The sequence below is a fragment of the Oncorhynchus keta genome, chromosome 16 (assembly GCF_023373465.1).
Source record: "Oncorhynchus keta strain PuntledgeMale-10-30-2019 chromosome 16, Oket_V2, whole genome shotgun sequence".
In the NCBI taxonomy this organism is placed as follows: Eukaryota; Metazoa; Chordata; class Actinopteri; order Salmoniformes; family Salmonidae; genus Oncorhynchus; species Oncorhynchus keta.
This window is the reverse complement of record NC_068436.1, coordinates 3,173,101-3,194,841: the sequence shown is the minus strand read 5'-3', so window position 1 is coordinate 3,194,841 and position 21,741 is coordinate 3,173,101. Positions and strand designations below refer to the sequence as shown.

The 21,741-nt window shown below is 46.3% G+C and overlaps 1 protein-coding gene across 7 annotated transcripts in view; it reads left to right on the top strand.

Annotated features, from left to right (window-relative positions):
• Positions 1–21,741, top strand: part of LOC118395356 (catenin alpha-2) — a 697,964-nt gene that overhangs the window by 198,943 nt on the left and 477,280 nt on the right. For all 7 annotated transcript variants that reach the window (XM_052464403.1, XM_052464401.1, XM_052464402.1 and 4 more), the window contains one exon: positions 17,294–17,497. In XM_052464403.1, coding sequence (XP_052320363.1) covers positions 17,294–17,497 — 204 coding nt within the window. The remainder of the gene's footprint in view (positions 1–17,293; positions 17,498–21,741) is intronic.

The following is a 21,741-nucleotide window of genomic DNA, read 5'->3' as shown; positions in this document are numbered from 1 at the left end:
AAAGGGCAGGTTTAGATCGCTCTGAGAAAGCGTGCGAGTTGTTAAGACATCAAAGGACGCAATCGTACATTTACCCCTCGTACCTGGCTTCGTTCAATTACCCTTCTACTTGAAGTATGCATCCTACAACTGACAGATATAATAAGGTTTTAGGCGGTTTTGACACATTAAAGGCAGCATGATGCCTGTGTGAAATAGAGAAAAACAACAGAAATGTGAAAGGCATTGTCGGAATATTCTCATTTCAAACAGCTGGATTTGTGTGTTGTTTTGCCAGAGAAGCTGAACAGTAGTAACCTTTTTGGACAGCTGTGTCCGGTCTGTGTTCGCATCCAAAATGGCACCCTATTAAATTAGGCCGCCATTGTAAACACGAGTGTTCTTAACTGACTTGCCTAGTTAAATAAAGGTTAAATACATTAAACATTATAGTGCACTACGTTTGACCAAGGGCCATACGGCTCTGGTAAAATAAAGTGCATTACAGAGCCTTCAGAATGACTTATTCCACATTTTGTTGTGTTACAGCCTTAATTGAAAATGTATGAAATATATATTTTCCTCACCCTTCTACACACAATAGCCCATAATGACAAAGTGGTGAAAACATGTTTTTAGAAGTGCTATCCTGATTTTCAGGATTAGTTGAAGTGTACCTATGATGAAAATTACAGGCCTCTCTCATCTTTTTAAGTGGGAGAACTTGCACAATTGGTGGCTGACTAAATACTTTTTTGCCCCACTGTGTGTGTATATATATATATATATATATATATATATATATATATATATATATATATATATATCCAAAATGCTGTGCGTCAACCTAGGCATGGATCTACTACCCTCTGTCTTACCCCTTGCCATACACATGCCATACCGTTGTAAAGGTCGGATATAGGTTCCTGAACACGACTGATTGGATACTCACTGCATTACGGTGTCTCCGTGTACAGTATCTGCGTACTCTAATCTAGATTGAAGGAGAAAGGCCCCTGTCTGGAAACTCGAGTGGTGGAGGAATGGTTCGGGGAAGCGGCCGTTAGTTCCTCCAGAATGATTTACCAGAATAACACATTACTCGAAGGGGCGGAGCGTTCTCATGCCTTGTTATCCAGCTGCGTACCGAAATGGCGCCCTATTCCCTACATAGTGAACTACTCTTGTTATGGGCCCCTGGTCAAAAGGAGTTGAATATGTAGGGAATAGGGTGTCGTTATAGATGCAGCCCCAGGCAGAGGACCTTTCCCTCTACCGATGTGAACTTTGGGGAGGAGAGTCATCATTTTCTGCCTCTGTATCCAATGAGGTAGGTAACAATGTTGGTATGGTGCGTTGCATTGCGTCCTTGGACCATCCATCAGTAAAATGTATGCACGCATGACTGTAAGTTTCTATGGATGAAAGTGTCTGCTAAATGCCATGTATTATATTCGCGAGGTCCTCATGTAGGCGAATCACATCTCTGTATCTTTCACATCGCCCGTCATCCCATTGAAGACTGGCAGACTCCCCCTCTCTCTTTACCAGTTAGCCCCTCGCCGCTGCCACCCTTCCCGTCTATCTATCGCTATTTAGGGAGGAGAATTCCCTCTTTTTCCGTAACTTCTGGCTATCCTGTAACCTGCCTATCTCTTCGTTTACTGGACTCTGTGATTAAATGTGTTTTCCAGAAACATTGATTCCTCCACGTAATCTCATACACACATCAAATGAGATTAGTGGACAGGAGGCAGGTCTGCTGATGACTCTGTGTGTGTGTGTGTGTGTGTGTGCGTGTGCGCTTGCGTGCCCTCTGAATCCTCCTCTCCTCTCAACAACACACAAACACCCCATATAGGACAGTTGTAGGACTAACCCAGGACCATTCTAGTCATTTAACAGATGCTCTTACCCAGAGTGACTCCAGAACACACTACCCTGACAAGGCTGACTGAACAGTAGCACACAAATGGGCAAGTGGATTTCTTTAGGTGAAATAGCTTTCATAGGAACATGCTCTATACCCCAGTGTGTGTCAGCAGTGTGTATGTTTGTGTGTGTGTGTGTGTGTGTTTGTGTCAGCAGTGTGATGTCAGGCTGGCTGAGTGTGTTAGCTAACCTACCACTGTGTGTTACGTCACATTAATTACGGCCCCACAGTCCCCTCACTCTCCATCCTTCCATCTGCCTCCGAGCCACCCACTCCGGCTGTTCTGGCCCCCCATTCCCCCCTTCTGTTCAGGGCGCATGCTCCAGTCCTGAAACTGAAAGAGCTTGGAGGTTGGAAGTCCTACCCCAGCATCCAACATGCAATGCCCCACCTCACCCTCCCAACCCTGTCTTATATGGCCAGTGAGACTGGTCCCAGCTCCAGCATGCCATTACCTAGACTGCGTTGCAAATGGCACCCTATTCCCCACATAGTGCGCTACCTTTGTCCACAGCCCTATGAGCCTTGGTCAGAAGAAGTGCACTACGTAGGGAATAGGGTGCCATTTAAAACAGCTAGTGATGAGGCACGCCTGCCATATTACACCACTGTGATTGATGATCCCAGCACCGTGTTCCACCCTGAAACATTCATAAACATCCCACCACACTCAATATTTTGTTTTATCATATTTCCAGTTTTAGTCTCGAAAGGTCAATAAGCAGGTGTCTTTGCCAAAATGCCGCGCCGCGGATCGTTTTGTCGCAAGGGAGATAAAGTTTGACAAACGTGATATAGGTTTTGTCACTTTGGCTCTCCCTGTCTCCTCTCCTCCTCCCCGACTATCACGAGCAGTCATTGATGACTTTCAGGGATGATCTGTGCTGTGCCCGTCATGTAGAAAACAACAGGCCCAAATGGCACTTATTCCTTACATAGTGCACTACTTTAGACTAGTGCGTCTATGTGAGCATTAGTGCAATCCTCTGGAGCCTGGTCGAAAGGAGGGCACTATTTAGGGAATATGGTACCATTTGGGACACAGGACAACCTTGTTTACCACCGCACCAGATACTGGACATCAAAAGTTGCCATGGCAACCGAGTGGCGCGGGTGAAAAGCAGAGGATAGCAGAGGACAGTGTCAACTTTCACATATAGCGGGGGGGGGGGTGTCTCATCTCACTGTCTGCCGCGAGTAAGCTAAAACAATTTGAGCTCCCACCGGAGAATGTCTTCACTTCAGGCTTCACTCCTGTGAATTGGGGCGACATTTTGTCTCCTACCACTTTTGCAAATAGGCAAGAACACATCGAGGATTAAAAAAAAAACACATCGAGAGAGGAATACGAAAGAGAGAGCGGGAGAGAGAAGAGACGTGGAAAAGCAATGAGATGTCAAGTAGTGTAAGCCCAGGGAAATGAGGCGGGGAGAGTTTCTGGAAATAAACTTGGTAATAGTATGAGCATTTCCGTGAAGGAGGAAGGGGGGAAAGAGAGTGAAGGACAGACAGTGAAGTACGGCACAAACATTCAAATAACACTCATCGGCTTTTGAATTGTGCATTGAAGGTGTTTATTGACGGTGGATTGCCCCAGAGACAGAAAAAAATGTAACAAAACTCTCTCATCCGTGTCTTCGTGATTAAGTAAGACATGCCAGTGAGATCTTGAGTTGGAGAGTTGGATAACGATGACAAAGTTTCTCTCCAAAGCCGACTTGGTTCTTGTCAAAGCTCTGCATACACCACAAACGAATGCACATGAGGCATGCCAAGATCAAACATGCCATGATCAGGTGCTGTGATCAGATAAGTACACACACACACACACACACACACACACACACACACACACACACACACACACACACACACTACATTAACGATAATCTCCAGTACCAAACTAGTGTCGTAGAAGTGTGTCGTTTTCACGTGTAGACATCTGCCAGCGCCATCTCTCTCTCTGTCTCTCCATCTCTGTCTCGATCTCTCTTTCCCTGCCTACCCCACTCTCTCTCCTCTCTCTCTGCCTGTCTCTATCGCTCTTTCCCTGCCTACCCCACTCTCTCTCCTCTCTCTCTGCCTGTCTCTCTCTGTCTCTATCTCTTTTTCCCTGCCTTTACCCCACTCTCTCTCCTCTCTCTCGGCCTGTCTCTCTCTGTCTCTATCTCTTTTTCCCTGCCTTACCCCACTCTCTCTCCTCTCTCTCTGCCTGTCTCTCTCTGTCTCTATCTCTTTTTCCCTGCCTTTACCCCACTCTCTCTCCTCTCTCTCGGCCTGTCTCTCTCTGTCTCTATCTCTTTTTCCCTGCCTTACCCCACTCTCTCTCCTCTCTCTCTGCCTGTCTCTCTGTCTCTATCGCTCTTTCCCTGCCTACCCCGCTCTCTCTCCTCTCTCTCTCTGTCTGTCTCTCTCTCTCTTTCCCTCCCTGCCTATTCACCCCCTTCCCCTTCCTCCCTCCCTCCCAAAATCTGAGTAAACAGCCATCGGCATAGCAGTCATTTCAACTGTCTCATCAAAGCCACAGAGACACAGGCCCGGGTTATTTGTGTTATTCCTCAAACACGGTTGGTGGCAAAGACATCTGGAGGATTGGAGTCTGATTGTTGACAGGATGTGTCCCTATTCACAGGACTGCTGGCGGTCGCTGCCTCTCTTTTTTTCTTTCTCAGCGTGTGAAGTTTGCCTCTAATTAACATAAGTAATTCCAGTTTTGTTTTTGTTTCGACGACAATGAGCTTTCTGCGAAAGATCACAGAATCACACTTTCGCTTTGCTCAATCCCTCTCTGACTCTCGTTCTAATTCAGTTCACTCTCTCTCCTTCACCCCCACCCCCTCTCTCTCCCCCCCCTCTCTCGCTCCTTTCTTTCATTCCTTCCTTTTCCTTCCACTCTTTCATGATCCGACTCCCTCGCCTGTCAGTACATCTTTATCCTGTGTTCTCTTCCCTCTTTTCTCTCCCTCCTCGTTCCTATTCTCTCTCTCTCATTCTCTCTCTTTCTCTTTCACAGGTGCACAGCTGTGGAGGAAACTTCCTCAACGTGCTGGCACAAAGTGTCCGTACTTGAGGGAGCCATAGAGACACAGAGAGAAAGGAGAGAAAGAGGGGAGAGAACATCACTTCCCCAGCTCCCGCCCCCCCCCCAAAAAACGTCCCTACACGGGATAAAGATCTACTGACAGATGAGGGAGTCGGCTCATGAAAGAGTGGAAGGAAAAGGAAGGAATGAAAGGAAGGAGCGAGTGACTGATGAGAGGGGGGAGAGAGAGCGAGGCGAAATAGAACGACAGAGTCAGAGAGGGATTGAGCAAAGCGAAAGTGTGATTCTGTGATCTTTCGCAGAAAGCGCATTGTCGTCGAAACAAACAAAACTGGAATTACTTACGTTAATTAGAGGCAAACTTCACACACTGAGGAACAAAAAAAGTGAGGCAGCGATCACCAGCAGTCATGTGAAAACAGTGGCTTGCAAAAGTATTCACCCTACTTGGCATTTCTCCTATTTTATTGCCTTACAACCAGGAATTATTTTTTATTTTTTGGGGGGGTTGTATCATTTGATTTGCACAACATGCCTACCAATTTGAAAATGCTAAATATTAACAAGAAACAAGACAAAAAAAACTGAAAACTTGCACAGCTATTCACCCTCCCCCCCCCCCAAAGTCAATACTTTGTAGAGCCACCTTTTGCAGCAATTACAGCTGCAAGTCTCTTCGGGGGTATGTCTCTATAAGCTTGGCACATCTAGCCACTGGGATTTTTGCCCATTCTTCAAGGTATAACTGCTACAGCTCCTTCAAGTTGGATGGGTTGCGCTGGTGTACAGCAATCTTTAAGTCATACCACAGATCCTCAATTGGATTGACTAGGCCATTCCAGGACATTTAAATGTTTCCCCCTAAACCACTCAAGTGTTGCTTTAGCAGTATGCTTAGGGTCATTGTTCTGCTGGAAGGTGAACCTCCGTCCGAGTCTCAAATCTCTGGAAGACTGAAACAGGTTTCCCTCCAGAATTTCTCTGTTTTTAGCGCCATTCGTCATTCCTTCAATTCTGACCAGTTTCTCATTCCCTGCCGATGAAAACATGGACAGATACTCCAATCTCCGCTGTTGAGCTTTGCAGCTCCTTCAGGGTTATCTTTGGTCTCTTTGTTGCCTCTCTGATTTAATGCCCTCCTTGCCTGGTCCATGAGTTTTGGTGGGCGGCCCTCTCTAGGCAGGTTTGTTGTGGTGCCATATTCTTCAATTTTTAAATAATGGATTTAATGGTGCTCCGTGGGATGTTCAAAGTTTTGGATATTTTTTCATAACCCAACCCTGATCTGTACTTCTCCACAACTTTGTCCCTGACCTGTTTGGAGAGCTCCTTGGTCTTTATGCTTGGTCTCAGTGCTTGATGCTTCACTACAGACCTGGGTTTGATCCCGGGCTGTGTCGCAGCCATCCACGACTGACAGACCCATGAGGCGGCTCATGGGTTGTCCGGTCTAGTTCAGGGTTTGGCCGGCAGGGATGTCCTTGTCTTATCGTACTCTAGCGACTCCTGTGGTGGGCCAGGCGCATACACGCTGACACGGTCACCAGTTGTACTGTGTTTCCTCCAACACATTGGTGCGGCTGGCTTCCGGGTTAAGCAAGCAGTGTGTCTACAATCCTCTCTAACACTCAAATACTTCCTCTAGAACCAGCGTTGGGAAGCCACATATGGTCTTAGTACTGACCACATAGTTCACGTGGTCAGAGCATTAAGCATACTTGAGGTATCATGATAAATGATCAACTTCATTTCCCATATTCATTAAGCATATCAGAGTAGGAATGCTGGTCTAGTATCAGTTTAGCCTTTTAGATCACAATGCGTGAAAGATAACGTGGACTACCAAGACCTGATCCTAGATCAGTACTCCTACCCTGAAACGATTTGTGAACACGGGCCCAGACCTCATTGCGTGAGTTTTCTGTCAACCGGACACGTCAGCATTTCCATTCAGTGATAACCCCGGCGACACACATAATTGTTGCTGGATATAGCCAGATGCCAATGGCATGAGTCAACTGAGCAGGAATCTAAAGGAGAACAAAAAAAAATGTCTTGATCCGATGGCAGGAAACATAGAGATACATTGACTCACAAAGTGTTTCTGAACATCTTTAATAAGCTGTGAAGTGAGCTGTGGTGACTAAAGCCATCTTCCCGTACTCCCCGTTCTCTTTTGAGATCCTATGAGTCATACAAATCCCGCTGCGCAAACGTCCCTGGGAGAGAGGGCCACATGAAGGCTTTAATGATTGGTGCCCGCCTGTGGGGCCAACCCAGAAACCGGGCATACACACACACACACACACACACACTCTCTCTCTTTCTCTCTTGGCAGGCAAATGCCACTTTGATAAAGGTCACTTCTGGAAACAAGCGTATCATGGGATTCAGTCCTATTTATTCCTTTTTTGTTGTTTTTCCTCCCTTCTTACTTCGGCCTTGTGGGTTTTTTGAAAACACCAGAGAAGAGAGCGTGTCACTGACGCACTGACCGTGCAACGCCTAGGGCTCGTCCAATTGAATTCAGCGAACTCCAAAAACACAGAAAAGGCACTGTTCATGTTTGGCATACAATTAAAGCTCATTAAAGCTCATTAATAGTGCTGTCATGGGACTTGCGATGGTCAAGTGGAAGGAAATGGAATAAGATGATTGTGAAGTGGATGCATACTTACATTAGAGTGGGAGGCATGCTAATAGGGACCAAAACATTGCCCTTAAGTGTTTGGATTGGATTTGATCTTACTTTTCTTTGATGGAACATTGTGTTCAAATTGGGCCTCCTTATTAAGGGCCACTTAATAAGCTTGATTGTACACAACATTGAATCGAGTCAGACTTTTGCCCAGTATTAGATTTGAACTCTCTCTTAAACTGTAACCTCTCGCTGGCTACACTCTCCACTCATGACCTCAGAGATGGTAGTATTAGCGCCTGTTACTTCAGCGCTGTACAAGGCAGTACGCAGCGAGTGGGCTCAGCAGCATTGCATTGGCGAGGGCTGTCATCCGCTGCTTCAGTGGCGCTAAATTGGGCCTAACCTGTGTTTAAGCACAGGGCTGTGGAGTGTGTGTGTGTGTGTGTGTGTGTGTGTGTGTGTGTGTGTGTGTGTGTGTGTGTGTGTGTGTGTGAGATATATATATATATATATATATATATATATATATATCACACACAAAGGATCCTGCCATTGTTCCTCCACTCTGTCACCAGAACACATATCTTGGTGAGTAAAAGACCCAAAGAAAAGTTGGATGCGAACCTCTCACCTTGGTTTGGTTGCAGCCTGGATTGGAACCAACACTGCTCTCCCCTTCATTATTCTCGGATCGCAGGAATTTAGTTAATTCAGTTCATTCTCATTATTGGGTGACATTTACCATTGGCGTGATTACAGTGGACTTAATCTTGAGGGTGGCGCGGCTGCGATTCTCTCTTAATTAACCTAATGCATCCCCCGTAACTAAGGAAACGCCTGATTGAACAGCCAAGAGGATCAGCTGCTCTGCTGCTCTGTTTTGATAGGGATGGGGACATTGGTGCGTCACACCGTCAACTATGGAGAAGAAACAAAATATGACTTTGTTTGCCGAAGCTCAGATTCCATGACAACCAACTCCACCATTGGTGCTGTCGTGAGACAATAAGCAAATAGTAACCCGGAGCGAGCCAGCCGGGCCCCCTTCATTAGCGTAATCAATCAGATAGGGAGGACAATGTGACTAATACGCCCCCGTTGGGTGGTGGTGGCCCACGGCCAGTTTTGTCACAGGGCATCACACTCATTGTCCAACCAGCCCAATGCAATGCGTGGGTGGGCTTGGACCTGGAGGGCCCAGAGTGGACGAGTCAAGCTTTTGTCAAGATTTTCTTTCAAGTTCCCCTTGGGAAAAGCTTGAAGACTCTCCCTGAAGCATTAGCGTGCCCATGTTGTGGTCATTGTCTAACCAGCCCCTTTTCATGGGTGATTGAGAACCTGGAGGGGCGAAGCAATGGAAGGGTCAAGTTTTGCTACATTTTGTCCAAGGACCAGTGGGGAACTGCTCGAGGGCTCCCGGAAATGTCAGAGTGTTCGGTGTTTTGGTGAGCACATGTGACATAGGCCTAGATGACGTTCTCAACGGCACAAAGTGGGGTCGAAGTAGGACCCATCAAATGGTATGAGGTGACCATAGCACTGCCCGCAGTCCTGATCTGATGGACAGTGGCAAGGGGGGAAAGATGAGACTAGGGCTGACATACTTACATACTATCTTAGGCCATATGAGATCATCTACCGCCTTTAGCAAAAGCAACATTGTCCTAGTTGCCCTTTTCTGTTTTTTTAGTCAACGTTTTACAACATCCTTTCTTCGACATCCATGTTACCTCGTACTTCTGAAAGGTTTTTGGTAATCACCTTCCCGGATCCCCGTATCTTTCAATAATCAGGGATCGGGATCCATTGAAAAAGGGATGGCTATCTCCAATGGTCCTCACCTGGTTAAATAACCTAAACAATTAACCGCCTGACCTTCACCGTGGTCCATTTCTAAACAGGAAGTGATGCTATTTATCGCTATCACTGGGGACGTACTCTCATTGAGTCAGAAACCACTTCCGCTGTGTATCACCCCTCCGTGTGTCCAGCACCATATAAGGGTCATGTTTTGACAGTTGGCTCCACAACCTCTTGCTTCGGTCTTTCGTTTTCTCACTCCATTCTTTGATTAGGCTTGAACGTCTCATGCCTCAGGGATCTATGTCCCACTATCCAACCGGTCGAAGATAAGTGACAAAAGTGAATCAAATCAAAATGTTATTTGTCACGTGCTTCCTAAAAATAAAAAAACAGGTGTAGACGAACAGTGTAATGCTTACTTATGGGTCCTTTTCCAACAATGTAGAGTTACATCAGAATTGAAATAGTGACAAGAGGAATGAATACACAGTGAATAATGACTAACAATAACGAGTATAAAATAACATGGCTGTATACAGGGAGTAGCAGTACCGAGTTGATGTGCAGGAGTATGAGGTCTTTGAGGTAGCTATGTACTGTACATACAGGTAGGGGTAAAGTGACTAGACAACAGCGTAGATATTAGACTGAGCTGTAGTATGTGGAGCAGCAGTGTACTTTATGTGGTGTGTGTGTATGTATGGCTTGAGTATGCATGTAAGCATACATGTTATGTATGGGTGTGCACATAACATGGCTCTCTCCCCAATTGGTAGTTACAGTCTTGTCTCATCGCTGCAACTCCGGGATCCATGCGTCCTTCCCGAAACATGACCCTGCCAAACCGCACTACTTCTTGACACACTGCTCCCTCAAACAAGCAAGCCGGCCGCACCAAAGTGTTGGAGGGAACACCGCACAGCTGGCGACCGAAGTCAGTGTGCATGCGCCAGGCCGTCACAAGGAGTCGGTAGAGCGCGATGGGACCAGGACATCCCAGCCGGCCAGATCCTCCACCCTAACCCGGACGACGCTGGGCCAATTGTGCACTGCCTCATGGGTCTCCCGGTCGCGTCCGGCTGCGACACAGCCCAGGATCGAACCCTGATCTGTAGTGACACTTCTAGCACTGCGATGCAGTACCCTAGACCGCTGTGCCACTCGGAAGGCCTTGATGAGGTATTTAGAGGTCTTATGGCTTGGAGGTATAAGCTGTTCAAGGTCCTTTTTGGGCCCTAGTGATATAATGTAGTGCCTTGCGGTCAGGTGCCTTGCATTTACCATGCCAAGTGTTGATGTAGCCAGTCAAGATGCTCTCAAAGGTGCAGCTGTAGAACATTTTGAGGCCAAATCTTTTTAGCTTCCTGAGGGGGAAGAGGCCATTATGCCCTCTTCACAACTGTGTGGGTGTGTGTGGACCATGTTAATTCCTTTGTGATGTGGACACAGAGGAACTTGCTTTCGACCCGCTCCATCGTTGTGGATGGGGGTGTGCTCACCACTCCGTCTCCTGTAGTCCACCATCAGCTCTTTTGTCTTGCTGACATTGAGGGAGAGGTTGATGAAAGCTGCGGACGAGGACTAAATTGACACTAGAGAGGTGCAAGGAGAATGGATTCAACCGTCACCAATTCTCGTTAAAGGGCCCTGGGCCTTTGTCAAAACTGGAGGATGCATCCCCCCACCCTTCTCTCTGTCTCTCGCTCCATCTTTCTCTCTCCCCACCATTCCCCCATTTCCCTACTCGGAGCAATCACAACAAACTGACACCCTGCTCGGAATAACAACAAAGTCCATCCCTCAGGGCAAAGCTCTTCTCTACTGTTTTATCATGCATCTTGTAAATAACATGTCAACTTCAGCTGTTCTCCCCCCTCCCTAAGACTTTTCCTCCGAGACGTGAGATCCCCTCCAGGGTACTGTGGCTTCGCTGCACTCCCTTGTGTCTTCTTAATTCAAGGTGTCCCAGCCTCCTTGGCCCCATCTAATCTGTACCTACATCTCTTTGTCAAAGAGCAATGCCGGCTGATTTTTATTAATTTCCTTTACCGTTTCTTGTAAGCATATGTCGCTTTGAGCCTTGAGCTATCTAGAAGGAAAGTGTTCTTCAGCTGCCCCCATAGGGGAACCCTTTGGAGAACCCTTTTTGGTTCCAGGTAGAACTTTTTCCTCAGAGGGTTCTACCTGGAATCCAAAAGAGTTCTATGCGGAACCAAAAAAGGTTCTCCTATGGGGACAGCCGAGTAACCCCTATTTTCAAAAGGGCTTTTCTGTACCTGTTGCAGAATCCACCCTATCCTCGTCCACCACCAATTAGCATGTAATTGCAATTTCTCTCTCTCTCTCTCTCTCTCTCTTTATATATATAAATATATATATATAGGGAGAGAGAGAGAAATTGCAATGTATATGTATATATACTGTATATATACTGTATGTGTTTATATATACATATATATATATTTAAAAAAAATATATATATATATATATATATATATATATATATATATATATATATATATATATATATATACTGTGTATTGTCAGCTGAGATGTATCAATATTTGAATGTCTGTATGTTATATATCCCTGATTCTATTCTCTATTCAAAGATATTCAGATTTAGTGAGGGATATGGAGGTATAGATACATATATTACCTCCTCTCCTCCAGCCAACTGTTGCAAAGAGCTGATAAGAGGCAACTTGAGTAATGAGATTGTTTTCTGCTTGGCAGGAGTGAAAGGACCCCTATTCCACCTGAATCGCCACCTGAATTGGGTAATCTGCAGCTAAACAGCGTTATTCACTAACACATCTACCAGCAAAAGTAGTAATCGTCCAAGTGACTTAAAAAAAGGATGAGAAAAAAGAGAGACAAAATGTAAACAACAATCAGGAAGACTAACAGACTGATAATCCTGGGAGGAAACCACAGATGAACATGCAATTTCCGCCACGGCACTACGCAGTCTTTCTCTGTGTCTCCCTAAAAATAGCAGCTAGGCCGCTATCGGAAAGATCACGCTGTATCTACGGTTGGGGGAAGTGTGTGACTGTGTGTATTGTTTGTGTATGTGTTTGTGTGTATAATGGTTGTGCTTGCCTGAGTGTATTCATTTGTGTGTGTGTGTGTCTGTGTGTGTGTATAGTGGCGGTAAAGCACAACACAGAAGCCCTGGATGAGTCAGCGAAAGGAGTACACTGTTCTCTCCCAGTCTAAATGATGTACGACATGGCCGTCCGTGGGTGGAATGGAAGGCAGGGGGCGAATTCCATTACACCTTGGTAAAGCAAGACAAAAGGAGAGATAAAATGTAAGAAAAGAGGAGGAGAAGGTGCAATAAGCAACAGGTCCTGGCTCCGCGTGGGCGAGACACACACAGAGAGACACACACACACACCTCTCAACATGTAGCTGGTGCTTGGGGCATTGGTTTCTGCGGCATGGCATTTTTTTTTTGGTCCCAGCGTGGAGATGATTGCAGCTCTGAACACACAAGCCCTGTTGTGACTCCGTGTAAAGAGGTTGACAAGTCCCGACACTCCGCGTGGGCATGCGTCCCAAATGGCACCCCAATCCCTACATAGTGCATTACTCTGGGCCCCGGTAGTGCACTATTGTAGGGGAAAGGGTGGCATTTGGGACGCAGGGCAAAGCACTTTCCTCCTAGATTTCCGTTTCCATTTGTGTCTAGTCATTTCTCCTTGGTTGTTTGTGTAGGATGTGATAGGCTGGGATATGTCCTCCAGACTATTTCCTGTGTCGCTGGCTTTAGTTTACCGACCAGAAATCTTTCTGTCTTTGCCACGTCAATAGCCAGCAAATGGTCATATGATAATAAAGTGTACTTTCGTTCCCGGAATCCTTCAAACCTAGTCGCAGTGTGTGATATCTGAGTGCACATATATCTGATTCCTACCTGGCCAGTGTAACTCAGACAGCTTTTTTTTGTCTTTTACCTGGGCTGTTGAAGTTGAAACACCCCAGTGACAACAGCAATTGGACATATCCCAACTGGAATCTCTTTCTGCCACATGGTCTTCAAGGGATACTTCAGGATTTTGGCTATGGGTGGTTCAAGGTAGTTTCGCGAGCCAACGCTAACTAGCATTAGCACAATGACTGGAGGTCTATGGGTATCTACTAGCATGCCAGGAGATACCCACAGACTTCCAGTCATTGCACTCATGCTAGTTAGCATTGGCTTGTGAAACTACCTCAAACCTCCTTCATACTGGATACAGAGATAATTGTGTCCACAAGTTCATCTGACTCTGGGGAAGTAGATAAAGGGCCTCGTTGCCAAATCCCAAAGTATCTCTTTAAACTAGACCACAAACTGCTATACAGACTTAAACTGTTAAATGTAACTGATAAAATGAGTCCCTTGGGGAATCAGGCCTTCAGTGTTTGGGTTCTGGAGGCGCCAACCAGTGAATGTGAATGTAGGCCAGGGCTTGTAAAGGAGGCATGGTAGTATTAGAGGTAGCGGAGAGAGAGTGTCATTAATAATATAAACAGAGCCACTACCGTCCTGCTGTCTCACAAGTCCTTTTTCTCACCCCTATTTTTCTCTGCCTCTGACCCTCCTGCTCTCTCTTTCCTCCACGCCTTCTCTCTCTCTCTCTCTCTCTCTATCTCTCTATCTCTCTATCTCTCTATCTCTCTATCTCTCTATCTCTCTCTATCTCTCTATCTCTCTATCTCTCTATCTCTCTATCTCTCTATCTCTCTATCTCTCTCTGTCTCTCTGTCTCTCTGTCTCTCTGTCTCTCTGTCTCTCTGTCTCTCTGTCTCTGTCTCTGTCTCTCTGTGCCTGTGTAAAGCAGGTTATGTGTAGCAATGACACAGGCCCCACCAATATCCTCCATCCCGTCTTTATTATGCAAAGTTTGACGAACAGCCTGCCACCCTGTCCAGGCTCTAGAGCCTCCAAAACAGACATTGTAGTTTAGTTATGTGTCCTAAGGCAGGGCACTACTGCTGGCTGCTTTTTGGGGGATGTTTTTGTTCATTTTCAAATCAGAACCATCTGGGTTAATGTAGCTCAGCTCATGGGCAGCGGGCTGCGGTGGCGGCCTCTGTTGAACCATGACGCGAGCGGGGAGAGCGAGCGACTTCAACCTGAATCGCTTCTGTAAATATTCTGTGCCCATGAATAAATCGGGGGTATGTAAAAAAAATAAAAGAATAATACAAATAAATAAAACAACAGTGCCACCCCGAGCAAGGCCAGCAGAGCGGTTCCACGTTGTGCAGCGCTGAAACGTATGGAAGACAGTACCCCTCTGATTACAGCCAGTTTCATCCAGGCCACCTCTAGCTCTACTGATGCTGGGCATTCCCATTCTTCCCTCCATCCCCACTCTCCTCTCTCCCACGTTGAAGAAAACGAGATAAGGCAAACTTGAATTAATTGCCTGTATTACCGGAACACATGCCATCACCTTTTCGCGCGGCTAGCATGTTTGTTCGATACAAACAATGTAAAACGTAACCATCTAGTCCCATTCCTAAGGCTCACTGTCTCGGTAATGTCTTCCCCAAGCCAATGCATGGTGCTTACCAAGCCTGCAAAGCCGGAGACTCTAAATAACATTCAAGATGAGATTTAACCTTTATTTAACTAGGCAACAAATCCTTGTTTACAATGACGGCCTACCCCGGCCAAACCTTGTCGATGCTGGCCAGATGTGACACAGCCTGGATTTGAACCAGGGACTGCTGTGATGCCTAGTGCCTACGACCGCTGCGCCACTCGGGAGCGCTAAGGCAGAGAAAACGGTGATAAGGGTGTAGCGTTATGGGCCGGACGGAGATGGCTATGACTCTATGACTTTCGACACTCCGGGTCTAATACCATCTGTGTTGTTACTCTCGGTTCTCGGGCACACAGAGCAGTGGCCTGGAATGGGTGTCCCACTCCTTGGGCTGGGTTGCCACTTCAGGGTTTCCGACAAAGCCATCAGCTCGATGTCTCTCTGTCTGTGTGCGTGTGGAAGTCGCTCCGGGTAAGAGATGGTAAATGGATAAAATGTCAATGTTAAATATGTATGTGTGTGTGTGTGTGTGCGCTCTGTGTCTCCCGTCAATGTGATAGCCCCCTGCTGTCCTTTGGAATAGGTTTCGGTTGCTAGACTCGACATTGTGGCTAAACCGCTTTGTGGGAAATAGATGCCGCCTAGCTGCGACAGAAACAAATTAGGCCCCTCGCAAAACAGTTGAAGACAGTCGTCATTGAACGGCACTGTTGCTTCCAACTAGGCCCGACTGGAACTGTTTTCAACCGTAATGCGCATTACAACCGATATAAGCACATACACACACACACTTACACACACACAGACACACACAGCTAAGGAATTTAGGGGCTGGCCCGTGTGTAACTCTTAGGCACCTCTTTACTAATAAACGCTGCCTACCCGGTGTGACTTCTCCCTCTTAAAAACCCCACCGCACCGCAAACTGCTGCCGAATGGGACATTGAAATTGTACGGACGTAAAACGTAAAACCTTCGCCATCAATATGGTAATTTTTGATCTTACCTGCTGTACAGATCATTAAAAAAAAGTATATTTTGCGGCTACTTCCATTAATAAAAGCCGCGGGCTTCTCCTCATGGCTCCTGTGTTTCTTCACTCTTCACTCTGTGCTTAAAGTCCCCTGGGGTGGGGAGGGGGGGCTGTAAGGGTCTGGCACTAGGACCCTAAAGCGAAGCCTGAAGGTGATTTCCTCCACTCTCAGCCTCTGGCTCTACCACCTAGCGCTGACAGATTGCACTGAGCCGTCTGCTACCATTTTCCTCGCTGCCAAATGTGATCGCAGGGTCTTTGTTGGGCTTTGTTCCATTCCATTTTCTGATCAACTCCCTCCCTCCTGCTGTTGTAGCGCTCTCTGGTTCTATCATTCCATCCATCTTTTGACCTTTCTCCCTTTCTTTCTTTCTGTCTTCCTTTTTACTGTCGCTAACCATATGAAATGGACCACTGCCGTCTGCTGTCTTTACAGGTCCTCTCTCTCTCTCTCTCTCTCTCTCTCTCTCTCTCTGTCTCTCTCTCTCTCTCTCTTTCTCTCTCTCTGCCTCTATTTGTCCCATATTCTCTCTCTCTCTCTCTCTCTCTCTCTCTCTCTCTCTCTCTCTCTCTCTCTCTCTCTCTCTCTCTCTCTCTCTCTCTCTCTCTCTCTCTCTCTCTCTCTCTCTCTCTCTCTCTCTCTCTCTCTCTCTCTCTCTGCCTCTATTTGTCCCATATTCTCTCTCTCTCTCGTTGACTTTGGTCATAGGTCACGCTGACATGACATTGAGAGCTCAGATATTGCTATGTGTAATATTGTAGTCATTATGAAGACCAGAAGGGTGTGTATGACTCTGTGTACCCCAGACATAAGCCTTTGTTACAAATAGTACATTTCAGGGACAGCCCATTCTAAACAAACAGCTGAGAATGTAACTCGTGGGTGACAGCAGAGCCCTAGCTTAATCAATCTCTCTCTCTCTCTCTCTCTCTCTCTCTCTCTCTCTCTCTCTCTCTCTGTCTCTCTGTCTCTGTCTCTGTCTCTGTCTCTGTCTCTGTCTCTGTCTCTGTCTCTCTCTCTCTCTCTCTCTCTCTCTCTCTCTCTCTCTCATACAGTATGTCTTTCTCAGAAGTGGTTGAGTGCTAACATGCATTTCCATGTATTCGTCATTCTTAGAGACAATCTAGCCCAACAGAGCTTACATTACATTCGGTATCCAACACTTAACATTTGGGTAATAAGATAAAGGAGTGACATGATCCACACTGAATGTTATACCATCTCTTTGGGTGCAAAGTTCAAAGGTGCAATATCATTCAAATGTTGACCTTTGGTTAGCCTGTTTCTGACCTCCCTCTCTCCTTTCCTCCCGGTCAGAACAAGATCATCCTGGACCCGCTGACGTTCAGCGAGGCGCGTTTCCGCCCCTCCCTGGAGGAGCGCCTGGAGAGCATCATCAGCGGCGCCGCCCTCATGGCCGACTCGTCCTGCACCCGCGACGACCGCCGCGAGCGCATCGTGGCTGAGTGCAACGCCGTCCGGCAGGCCCTGCAAGACCTGCTGAGCGAGTACATGAACAATGTGAGTAACCCTCGAAGAGGATTTTGGGCTTACCGCATATTAACACACACACACACACACACACATGCACAATCACATGTGTGTGCATACACACACTCAAACACACACACACCTTTCCTCAGATACACAAGCTGCTACAGTTTGTACTACTCGTGTTCTATCCTTTCTACGCCTTGTTAAAAAATTCACTGCAACCACGCACACACACACACACACACACACACACACACACACACACACACACACACACACACACACACACACACACACACACACACACACACACACACACACACACACACACACACACACACACACACACCACAGCTCCAATCCATTCCACACATTGCCCCATCTATTCTTCTTTCAGCTCCAGACAATTCCCCACTCTCCCTTTTACCACTAACTTGCACACTTGTCTGGTTTTACTCTGCTGAAATCCATCCTCTCTATTCTACAGTGTGATAGTTGGACTGTAATGTGATATGCACAGCGTGACACGAGAGACAAGAACACCATTTTGGCTCCCAGTGGCATTCCTCACTATAAATCTCCTCAGTCCATAACCCCCCCACTGCAGAGCAGTTACCGACCCCCTGGTCCGGTCGCTAGATAACCTAATGGCCTTGACTTTGGATGTGAGTTACTGCAGTGAAGGAAGGCTGGCCGCAGTGTGTTTCTCTCACTGTACCAGGTTATTATTGTGTCCTTTGCTGTGCTCAGCGTCCATAGACTTAATTTGCAACCAGAGCCGAAATGGGGGCTCTATCGTGTCATTTCGGCCTTGTGTTGGGTAGGCCTGCAGGGCTTAGTTTTGTGACTGGGTGGCCATTTTGGATACATTAAGGGGATCATGAATGAAGTTTCGGTGGTGGCGGTTGTGCAATTAGTTGTCAGTTACTACTTAAAGGGCCCTAGTCCTTGAGGAAGGTCCCTCTAAATTTCTTTCTCTTTATGGCCTCCTCCTCTTTCTCTCTCTCTCTGTCAGCGTTTGTAGTCATTTGCAGTGCCAGAGAGCTCGGGCTCAGAGGCTTTTGAATCCCTTGTGGATCCTAAGTATCTCATCAGCACTACCATCATCCCCTGGGCCCAACTAGTGTGTTTACCAAAGCAATGGCCACCCACAGTCTCACAGTGAAAAAACAGGCACGGGGACAATAAATAAGTGTTCTGAGTTGCCTCCATTCTGTTTGTGACCGTTAGAAGGGTAGTTCATGGGCGGCAGGTAGCCTAGTGGTTAGAGAGGCCAGCTTACAATTGGAGGGTTGCAAATTCTAATCCCGGGTCTGATGGGAAACATCTGGCGGGAAGTGAGCTGGCAATCGCAGGGTTGCTGTGATCAAAATCAGAGATGCCATCGCCTGCCGTTGTGCCCTTGAGCAAGGCACTTAACCACCCCATGACAGCTGCTCCACAGATGCCGAAGTAGGGCATGCTCCCTGTGTGTCTTCCAGCGGGTTTGTGATAAAGCGGAAGTCCTGGTGGACCTGGTGTATAATTCCCATTGGACCTGGTGTATAATTCCCATTAGACCTGGTGTATAATCCCCATTAGACCTGGTGTATAATCCCCATTAGACCTGGTGTATAATCCCCATTGGACCTGGTGTATAATTCCCATTAGACCTGCTGTATAATCCCCATTAGACCTGCTGTATAATCCCCATTAGACCTGGTGTATAATCCCCATTGGACCTGGTGTATAATTCCCATTGGACGTGGTGTATAATTCCCATTAGACGTGGTGTATAATTCCCATTAGACCTGGTGTATAATCCCCATTAGACCTGGTGTATAATTCCCATTAGACCTGGTGTATAATCCCCATTAGACCTGGTGTATAATCCCCATTGGACCTGGTGTATAATTCCCATTGGACGTGGTGTATAATTCCCATTAGACGTGGTGTATAATTCCCATTAGACCTGGTGTATAATTCCCATTGGACGTGGTGTATAATTCCCATTAGACCTGGTGTATAATCCCCATTAGACCTGGTGTATAATTCCCATTGGACGTGGTGTATAATTCCCATTAGACCTGGTGTATAATTCCCATTAGACCTGGTGTATAATTCCCATTAGACCTGGTGTATAATCCCCATTAGACCTGGTGTATAATCCCCATTGGACCTGGTGTATAATTCCCATTGGACGTGGTGTATAATTCCCATTAGACCTGGTGTATAATTCCCATTAGACCTGGTGTATAATTCCCATTAGACCTGGTGTATAATTCCCATTAGACGTGTTGTATAATTCCCATTAGACCTGGTGTATAATTCCCATTGGACGTGGTGTATAATTCCCATTAGACCTGGTGTATAATTCCCATTGGACATGGTGTATAATCCCCATTAGACCTGGTGTATAATTCCGATTGGACGTGGTGTATAATTTGACGAAGGAAGTGATCTTAAACTCACCCTTCATTTTGATAGTCCTCTATAGATGATTACAGATCAATTCCAGCTCGTTTTATATGCCACAGTGTTTTAGGGTTAAGGTTAAGGGTTACATTTAAATTTAGGGTTAAGGTTAAGGGTTACATTTAAGTTTAGTGTTTGGGTTAGGCTAGGGTTGGGCGAGGGATAGGATTACTCAATTGTTAGTTACCATGTTGTTGACAGTTAGTTTAACATCTACCGAGTTAAAAGCAAACTATTTGGGACTATCCAAATAAATTGATACCAAAAAAGGAAAGCTATAGCAAACGGACTCTGTGACAAAGGTGTTGTGGTGACAACAAGCTGTGTTGGAACACATGCATATTTACTGTATCTATCAATATGTGTCATTTTTACTTACTATTTTTAACACTGTGAATATAAATATCTATGAGTGGAACAGCCCTCGGGAAATAATGCAGATGCTTCTGAACGACTAAAAGATCAAGTATTTGATACATTTCACCAAATTAGCGAGGAACTGAAGGAATTGTCCAGTTCCTTGTCCACTGTCCCCCACTCTCCTACTCATAAGCTCAGCCACAGTTATGACTGAGGTTGCCTCACACTCGGTTGGCTAAATAGTGTGAAGATGTGGCAACATTTTACTCGTTGTTTCTCTCTCTCGTCTGTGGTAATAGCTCTTTTTAGTCACCTCAGCTGTAGTCTTCCCAACCGAAACTCACGAAACGAATGAAGTGAAAAAGCAATATTTTAGCTGAAGCTGCTTTTGCATCGAGAGGGTCAGAGGGCATGTCAGTGTTTCATAGGTTTGATATTTTAGGCTAACAAACAGTGGAAGCTGAAACGTTAAACGGTTTTAGACCTATATCCTCCTGCCCTGCCTTTCTAAAGTCTTCGAAAGGCCAAGTTAACAAACAGATCACCGACCATTTCGAATCCCACCGTACCTTCTCCACTATGCAGTCTGGTTTCAGAGCTGGTCATGGGTGCACCTCAGTCACACTCAAGGTCCTAAACGATATCATAACTGCCATCGATAAAAGACAGTGCTGTGCAGCTGTCTTCATTGACCTGTCCAAGGCTTTCGACTCTGTCAATCACCGGATTCTTATCGGCAGACTCAACAGCCTTGGTTTCTCAAATGACTGCCTCGCCTGGTTCACCCACTACTTCTCAGATAGAGTTCACTGTGTCAAATCGGAGGGCCTGTTGTCCGGACCTCTGGCAGTCTCTAAGGGGGTGCCACAGGGTTCAATTCTCGGGCTAACTCTTTTCTCTGTATATATCAATGATGTCGCTCTTGCATCTCCAATCAAAAATGCATCTCCAATCAAAAATTGAATCTAGTATGGGCTTCCTATTTCGCAACAAAGCCTCCTTCACTCATGCAGCGAAACATACCCTCGTAAAACTGACAATTCTGCAGATTCTTGACTTCGGCAATGTCATTTACAAAATAGCCTCCAACACTCTACTCAGCAAATTGGATGTTGTTTATCACAGTGCCATCCGTTTTGTCACCAAAGCCCCATATACTACCCACCACTGCGACCTGTATGCTCTTGCTGGCTGGCCCTCACTTCATATTCGTCGCCAAACCCACTGGCTCCAGGTCATCTATTAGTCTTTGCTAGGTAAAGCCCCGCCTTATCTCAGCTCACTGGTTACCATAGCAACGCCCACCCGTAGCATGCACTCCAGCAGGTATATTTCACTGGTCATCCCCAAAGCCAATTCCTCCTTTGGCCGCCTTTCCTTCCAGTTCTCTGCTGCCAATGACTGGAACGAATTGCAAAAATGACTGAAGCTGCAGACTTATATCTCCCTCACTAACT